At 34.3% G+C, this 9,471-nt stretch overlaps 1 protein-coding gene across 1 annotated transcript; it reads right to left on the bottom strand.

Annotated features, from left to right (window-relative positions):
• Nucleotides 1-5,476: 5,476 nt before the first annotated feature.
• On the bottom strand, nt 5,477-6,223 carry LOC129975286 (uncharacterized). The gene has a single exon (XM_056088340.1). The coding sequence runs from the start codon at nt 6,221-6,223 to the stop codon at nt 5,477-5,479; it is 747 nt and encodes a 248-aa protein (XP_055944315.1).
• Nucleotides 6,224-9,471: the final 3,248 nt, after the last annotated feature.

The following is a 9,471-nucleotide window of genomic DNA, read 5'->3' on the forward strand; positions in this document are numbered from 1 at the left end:
GTATCTAAAGTCTTTACGAAACTCAAAGGTGGGAGAGTGTTGGATACCAGGCCTTAACTGTAACCAGTTTTAACTGTGAAGAACTTTCCCTTCTCACCACCAGGGGTTTGTTGACTTCCTCTCGATTTGGCGGCAACCAACGAACGCGTTTTATACTCTTCTAACTTGTAAATATATTCTTAATCATGTAACCTATAATCAAGTAACTATTAAAATAATATCTTAAAGAGAAGTTCCCCATGTTAATGAGTCATACAGTCACTGAACCTGCCACTAATTAGATATTTGAGATTTTCAGCTGCAGATGGAGACAACAACACCAGTATGTAACCTAAAAGAGATTCCAACCAACAAAACAAAGGTAAGCGCATTTACTTGCCTTTAATTTAGAGATTGTTCGTGTTGGAATAGAAGTATTAGAAGAGCATTTTGAACCGTCTGTAAAAATAGGAATAAAATTTATATATTCTTCCCTGTGGTGCGCAAAAAGTTATTGGTACGCTGTAGGAGTCGTATTAGATTTGTCAAAAGTTTTGAATGGATTTAGATATGTTATACCATAAGATTTCCATGGGGTGAGATGATGTTTTAAAATCGACATAACATGAATATGAGTCATACCTAAGCCATTGAGAATGTTTGTAGCTCTTCAGAAAAATGAAGGAATGATTGTTGGCCTAGCATTTTGCAAGCGATGTATGAAACGACTTTGTTTGTAGTTAAAAAGTGGATGTGATGGAGGAGATGAAGTTTTAAAATAATAATGAAGCCTCAACACTTTCCTTCTGTGGTCTAGAGAAGGCTCACAACTAGGGATTGCAATACTGGTATACCGGGATACCGAATACCGGTATTTTGAGCCATTTGTACAATTTTGTAATACCGGTATTCACAAGTTTAAATACCGGTTTTTCGGTATTTACTAGAAATTTTTTAAAATGGTCTCCACTATATGTTCAGGGATCGCCAACATAGCAAAATAGTATACGTTTTTGTTTTTATGTCTCCCTAACGAGCGAAATTAATTAACTAATTAATGGCTTAATTAATTGCTTAAATCTAAATTAGCGAAACATGGATTATCCCTGAAAGAAGAAATTGTATACATAATGATTGATGGAGCAACAGTTATGAAAAAAGTTGGAAAGTTGATTAGTGCAAATCAGCAATTGTGCTATGCTCATGGAATTCAATTAGGAGTAATAGATGTATTATACCAAAAATATAAAGAACAGAAGAATCCAAATATTGTGGATATAGAAATTTCGGATTCCAACTTTGATAGGAGTAAGATTGAGAGTGATATTGACAATGAAGATAATAACAATATAATTGTTGAAGAAGATATGGCTAATGAGGATGAAATATTAATCCATCAAGAATTGCTTCCTATAATTTATAAAGTTCGAAAGATTGTTAAGATATTTAAACGTTCCCTTATAAAAGATGACATATTATTAAAATACATACTAACTGAAAATAAAACAGAATATATGTTAATACTAGATTTTAAAACACGTTGGAACCGTTTACTCCTAACAGCACACATTATACTAGAACAGCATACATCACTATCTGAAGATTATATATTACATTGAAAAATCGCACAGAAGAAAGGCATATCGAAATAGAAAATGTCTTATGGTATTTACATAATTACAATGATTTTAAAAATGAAAAAGAAGAAAAGGAAAGAACCAAGTCAAACCTGATTAAGTTTATAGTAAATTTTCTTAAAATATTTTACCCACAAACCCATCCACATTCAAAAGAATTCGATTCAGTTATCAAAGATTATTATGACACTAATGTCGATATTGAAAAGGAATTGTCTCTTGAACAAAAATTAGAATTTGCGATAAATAAGAAAATTTCAACGAACCAAAATACAATACAGAAATCAGCTATATCCAAAACCATCCAATAAGAAATCGATTTATTTGAAGATGAGGGATTTAGAGGTAAATACTTGGAAAAAGTATATCGCGCATTTGCTAACAGTACCACTAACTATCGTAGATGCCGAAAGAGCGTTTTTGACAGCTAGTGATTTTTGCAGAAAATTACTTTTCAGGCTTAATGACAGTACAATTGATGCATTATGTTTTTTAAGAACACATTTCAAAAATTTGTTTTAGTACCACAGACTAAATAGTAATATTTACATTTTTTTGTGATTTAAATAAATAAGTTGTTCCTTTACTTTTTTTGTAATTCTTTATATACTGTTATAATTTATAAGTTACAAATTATTTGTTGTGATATTTACACTTTCTAATAAAACTGGCAAATAAAACAAAGAAACACCTGTGTTTTCTTTATTTTTCTAAAATTTCTAATACCGGTATTAAAACCGGTATCCCGGTATTCAGATCTAACAAATACCGAATACCGGTATTGCAATCCCTACTCACAACTCACAACATACAGGCTTCCGACAGGAGAAGTGTGAAAGGCCCCTCTGCAAAGTCTGAGAGCTGAATGATGAACAGGATCCAATCTTTTAAGCACACTTTATTTTGCGGAACCATAAACCACACATCCATAATCGATCTTAGAGAGTATGGCTGCTCTGTAGACTCAAAATAATGATGTTCTGGAAGGTCCCCGAGACATATTTGAAAGGACTTTCAGGATGTTCAAAGCTCTTTCAAGTTTCTTACGTAAATGTAAAATATGAGGGCGGAAAGCAAGTTTTTTTTTTAATCAAAAATCAGTCCTAAGAATTTAACCTCATTTACAACACTGATGAGTTGACCGTAAATCTTAATCTCAGATTCCGGATGAAGTCGTCGCTTGCGACATAAGTGCACACATGTGGTTTTAGACGTAGAAAAAATTGAATCCGTTAAAGTTGGCCCATTTTCGGATCTTATTTGCTGCTAACTGCTGTGGTCTTTCAATAAAACTCATATTATCCCCTGTACAAGAAATGTACAAGTCGTCAACATAAAGGAAAACTTTCACAGAAGTTGGAAGATGTTTTATGATAACGTTTATTTTTAAAGCAAAAAGTGTTACGCTGAGAACACTGCCCTGAGATACGCCTTCCTCTTGAATAAAATAGTCGGATAACTAACCTCCAATTCTGACTCTAAATTTTCTAAGTTCTAAAAATTTTTGTATGAAAAGGGGCAGGTTACCTCGTAGATTACAGTTATACAGATCGCGAAGAATGCCAAATCGCCAAGCGCGATCATAGATTATTTTAATATCGAAGAAGATAGATACTGTGTGCTGTCTACGAATAAAAAAATTACGTATTTCATTCTCCAAAGCAAGCAAATTATCAGTTGTGGAGCGTCCCTGTCTAAACCAGCTTTGAAAGGGACTAAAAACTTTATTGGTTTCCAAATAATAAATTAGACGCTTATTAACCATTTTTTCAAGGAGTTTACAAAGGCAGCTAGTGAGGGCAATGGGTCGGTAGTTGCAAGTGTTTGATGGTTCTTTTCCTGGTTTGAGAATTGGCACTATAATAGCATGTTGCCATGAGGAGGGGAAAGAGTGTTCATTCCGAATTCTGTTATAAAGCAATAATAAATTCTGCAAAGATGTATTAGAAAGATGTTTTATCATAAGGAAACTAACATTGTCAGGACCTGGAGAGGTTTTATTCATTTGGGAAAGACAATGTTTTAGTTCAAATAAAGTGAAATCTGTGTTATACTGGGCGTATGAAGAAGCGTTCAAATTTAGTTTTTGCTTTTCTGCTGCACTTTTGTGGTGTGAAAAAAAGTAGAATAATTACTGCTATTTGAGGTATGAGCTAATGCAGATGCAATGCAGTTAGATATATCTAGTACAGATGTAACTGGAAGTCCATTATTGTACAATATTCTGATATCTGAAGATTTAAATATGCCACATGTTTTTATCACTCTTTCTCATAATTTTTTATTGGATATAGAGGAGTGTATACTGCTGATATATTGTTCCCATGATTCTCGTTTACTGCGGCGTTGTATCCTTCTTGAATTAGCCTTAACTCGCTTATAACTGACCAAATTTGAAGTTGTTGGATTGCGTCGAAAAAGGTCCCAAGCTTTCCGTTGTTTCTTGTATGCTTTTCGGCAATCATCATTCCACCAAACTTTCCTATGTTTTTTGAAATTATTTGAGATTTTAGGTATTGAATAATCGGCTGCAGCAATTAAAATATCGGTGATATTTTTAACTGCAGTATCTACTATACTATTATTAATTACTATTTCTTTTTTATGTTTGCCATAGATTGAAATTTAAACTAATTTGTTGCTTTAAAATTATATCTTGAAGTGTGACTGGCAGATGGGGTTTGTCGTCTGCTATCAGATATAATCAAAGGAAAATGATCACTATTGTGTAGGTACTTGTCAACTTGTAAGGAAAAATAGGGCATGAGGGGTGGACTGCATATATTAAGATCAACAGAGTGAAACGTTCTAGTTTGTTCCTGAAAATAAGTGCATTGATCGTTATTTAATAAACAGAGATTGAAATCATTTAAAATCTTTTCAATCTGTAAGCCTCGGGTATTAACATCTTCATTACCCCAGAGTGGACTGTGACCATTCATGTCACCTAGGACAATAAATGGTTCAGGAAGTTGAGAAATGAGGTTATTAAGACTCGTCTGATCGACAGATGTGATCGGTGGAAGAGAAAAGATAATTGTAAATAATGAGTGGGTGTGGATTCGAACAGCTATTGCTTGCAAAGGAGTATTTAAGGTTAATGGAGATGAAGGGAATGAGCTCGAAATCAGCAAGGCTACTCCTCCCGAGGCTCTATTTCCCATTCCGATTTTGTGTACAGTATTATAATGCTTTAGTGAAATTGTATCTCCTGGGTTGAGGTACGTTTCTTGAAGTGCAATGATGGAAGGTTGGTATGCGTTAATAATACCTTTTAGATCTTAAATCTTATTTTTAACGCTACAGCAGTTCCAAGAAATCAGGTTTGACATAAAAAAGATGAGAAAAAAACCTATCCTCAGGACCTTTTCGGAAAATATATAAAAACATCTTTCTCATTATCTTATGTCAAAAGGTTATCATCTGATGGATGGATATTTATCAGAGTTTCAGCTTTTTGTGCATTTATAATATTTTTCATTTTTTTTTAGAATCGTCTTTAGTTATAGGGCGATTTGTCAAATCTTTCTTTTTCTTTGAGGCAGCCAAACGAGCTTTTTTGACTGCTTTCATTCCCTTTAGATGTTCAGGTTTCTTAGAATTGTAAGAGTTTTGTTGCTTTAATGGTCTGGATTTGATTTGAACATTCGGGTTTTTGTTTCAACGAAGTATTAATAGTGGAAGAAGTGTTTGCAGAAATTGGTGGTTCTTTTGCGTGTTGTGAAGAATTAGGAGGTATTGTTGATAAAATCGTTCTAGAAAACATGTTAGATTCGGCTTTAGTGGAATCTGTAATATGGCCACCGTTTGAACATTGCTTTACAGCAGATGAGTATAATAATCCTGGTTTGGGATTGTGGTCAGTAACTAATTTCTTGGCTTACAGCAAAGGAAATATTTCGACGTATCGTTGTTGAAAGGATTTCTTTTTCGAGTATCCATTGAGGACAAGATCTCGAATACGATGGGTGATCTCCACGGCATTTTATATATTTTATATCATCAGAAATACACTCAGAAGAGAAGTGACCAGAAACAGAACACTTAGCACAGATTTTCAACACTCTGCAAGCCTGCTGTGAATGGCCAAATTTTTGGCTTTTAAAGCATCTGTCTGGATTTGGAATATACGGATTTACAGTGCATCTTAAGTAACCTGCTTTGATAAATTTTGGTAGATCAGTAGTTGAAAACGTTAAGACAACATGTTGCGTAGGAATTAACTGACCATCCCGTTTCATGTAAATACGGCGTGCTGCACAAACTTTTTGTTCTGACAATTCCTGAACCTGTTCTGATTCAGTGTGATTTTTGAGACCATGCTCAGAAATAACTCCGCGAGAGAAATTTGAACTTATGTGCACAGAAACATTAACTTCTATGTTTCCTAATGTAGTAAGTTTTCTTAAAGTTATTGCTTGTGAAGAATTCGATACTTCTATTAATAAGTCTCCAGATTTCAATTTTTTAACATTTTTCACTTCTCCAATATGTGACTGAATAAGCTTATGAACAAGAAATGGTGAAATTTCGTGAAATGTTTCAACAGTAGACATGATAAAAAACTTTGAATCAGCAGTAACAACGGTGTGATTAGAAGAGCCCATGCAAAATAGATAAGAATTCGGGTTCCAACGGCACCGCCCACCATTGAGTCCTACAAGTGAAGGAATTTACCGGCTCTGGGTATTTTCAGCCTCGGCATTCACCCTAGTGCTAGCTGGAACCTATACACTAAGGGCCACTTCCGGGAACGTTGACCACCCTTAACGTCAAGCCCCAGAAGTTGACCACTTTCGCTTGATCCCCTTAAGCAAACTGTCAAACGTCTCGTATTAGTACATCAGGAACAGAAATGTACCACCCGTCTTATGGGTCGTCACGCACGGAAACATGTGGGGCCTTTGGTTGTCCATGAGAAGCAAGAAGCAAACAGAGTGGCAACCGCTTCTCATAGAGAGCTCCCTCGCTAACCTACGAGGGATGGAAGGATGAAGTATAGAGAAGGGGAAGGGGGGAGTAGGAAGAGAGAAAAGGGGGAAAGGAGAGAAAAAGATCAAAAGATCCCTGAGTACCTCGGAATTGGGACACTCGCACCCACCTAAAGAAGGTGAGCCCCTGAGGGCTCATAGTAAAGAAAAGGTTGCTTAGGTATAAATGAAAGATAAATCTTATCTTACATTTTCCTTAACAAAATTTATGTAAAAAGAATATTCTATTTCTAAATCTTTACTGTAATACAGGTGTTTGTTGAATTTCTTTGAAAAATACATGCAGCAAGAAATATTATATACGCATTTTCAATATAGGTATCATATTTTTTACTTTCTCGTTTAAGTAGTATAGAAAAACTAATGTAATTGCCGAACAATTCGAACTCGAAATTTTGACATTTTTACCGTCTGTCTCTGACAAAGATAACTTAAAACCATTTTGAACTACACGGAAGAAATTTGGTACATGGCCGGCAAACCACATCCGTGGATTTCTATCAAATTTTGAATATAACCCGTTCAGAGAAAGTCCGTCGGTCGTTTGAGTATCAGTTGAGAAGATAAATACGGCATAAAAAGAACTAGATGAATAAAATTCAGTGTACAGATTTAAAATTTATAATGCAGACACCCATCAATGTTTGAGACAAATCCAAATTGCGATTTACACTTTCAAAACATGTAGATAACTCAAAATTGATACCAAATTTGATATGAGATTTTTTTTACTATAAGTGTAATTTTGTGACAAACCCTTGTTTCAATCGGTTGGAAGAAGGAGTCTAAAACTCAATTAGATTTATGGATGATATTATCCTTATGTCAAGGATTAATGGCCAGGAATGACTCTATAGAACTAGTAAAAATGGTGTATTATCACTAAAGTTTTATTTTTTGTACCAATTGTAAGCCGAAGCCTATTGTAAACCTATTGTAAATTATTCATTCTAAGCATTTTCTGAGCTAACACCTTTATTGGAGAGTATGCAAGAAAGTTTTGGAAAAATCACTCCCTCTGGTTTAATAGTCGATCCGGTTCTAGTGTAGATTTGGGTGCCCCATCGATTGGCGACAAATATCAGCGCTGAAGCACTACTTCTGTTTTCCATAATGTTCAGTTTTCATTGACGTTTCTGTTGGGTTATCGACCAAAAACCCCTTGGCACAGATCTTGGTGTCAAAAAAATAGCCAAAAAATAAAGGGGCATTCAATTGTAAACTTTTACAACGGATCCCTTTATTATAGAGATATCGTCTGTAGCGCATTTTTTGGCAGACTTTCTCGAAGGTATATCTGTAGACACTGACAATAATAAATAGATTCTTTGGGATTATCCCGTCGACCATTTTCGTAATTACGTAATTTTCGCCAAACCTGATATTATCGCCAAAAGGGCGTTAAAAATAGCGAAAGAATTGGCGCATTTTTACGAGAGTTTATAGTTGGCGGGATAATCACAAAGTATAGATAAATGTTATGCGGACTATTATTATGAGACAACATCTTTTTATATGAATGTATATAGTAGATGAAATATTCAACGCACATGGGGAAAACACTTCACCTGATTGTTGATGTGAATATTATTATACCTACTGTTCTCTTATCTTTTGTAACCAAGGATATGATGATGTTAGAGCATCCATTTGACAGCAACAACATCTGCATATAAAGGATTATTCACATGATTGTATGATATAGAAACGATTATTTGTATCGCCATATTTCTGCAACATCTGTAAACCGTCATCAATACGGTACGACAAATACTTTTATTATTATAATGTTTCAAAAAGAATCCAAAAAACTTGAATTTGTAAGATTTCTGTGATTATAACTTGTGTCATCACGAATAGAATATATATTTCGAAAAACCGCTTTCGAAAAATTCTGAATAATTGAAATATACTTCTCTATTGTTATTAAGTAAACTTACGGAGAGTTGAGTTTCACACCCGAAGAGAAATGTAACATCTTCATATCCTTCTAGCAAATTAATATTTTGTCAACTTAATACAAGTCTAATTCTGATAAAGTATTCAGATCGTTTCTGTTTTTCTACAATGAAAAATCTAGATACAGTCTACTGTTTACCTTCTAGCATATATATCATGGAGAAATTACAGTAACTGTCCAAAAATTCGAACTCGAGATTTTGACAAATCTGCACGTTTTAGACATTCCCGAGTTCGAAAAATACATTTTTTGTAAAAGTCCATCTGTCTGTCTGTGACAAAGGTAACTAGAAAACCCTTAGTAAGGCAGTTGAAATTAGGTATAGGGTGTTTACACCAAATTTGCAGATCTCTGCCAAATTTTGAGTAAAATTTGTCCAGAGGAATTTAACACGATAATTACAAAACGAAGAGAGACCGATAAAATTCGGTAAACACAGATTTAACATCTATAATCTACCTGTCTAATTTTGAGCGAAATCCAACTGGCTGACTATCAGGCATCCTGTACTTTTAGAAACATGTAAATGCGATAGTTGAAAAACGCAATGACTTAAAGCTTTCAAATATTAAATGGGATTTTGCAATTACACATGCAGTTATTTGTCAAATTTTTTATTTTAATCGATTCCGAAAAACGTGCGTAAAACACAAACTGAATTTTCGAACTGGTATTGTATGTAGTGATTAATCGCCAAATAACTCGCCAAGTATTACATGATAGATTCAGTAAAAATGCCAAATTTTCGCCAAAAATTATTATTTTGTGATTATTGGACCGATGCCATGTAAGGCGTTCGTTCTCTAATATAACAAATGGATTGGAGAGTATGCAAGGAAATATCAGAGAGAATCCACACTCTGGTTTAAATAGTCCTAAAATTGAATCAAAAATGAGTTGCGTG

Source organism: Argiope bruennichi, chromosome 7 (assembly GCF_947563725.1).
Source record: "Argiope bruennichi chromosome 7, qqArgBrue1.1, whole genome shotgun sequence".
In the NCBI taxonomy this organism is placed as follows: Eukaryota; Metazoa; Arthropoda; class Arachnida; order Araneae; family Araneidae; genus Argiope; species Argiope bruennichi.

Bases quoted from the DNA above. Each gene is read 5' to 3' on its own strand.
- LOC129975286 (XM_056088340.1), bottom strand. From the start codon at position 6,223: ATGGGCTCTTCTAATCACACCGTTGTTACTGCTGATTCAAAGTTTTTT.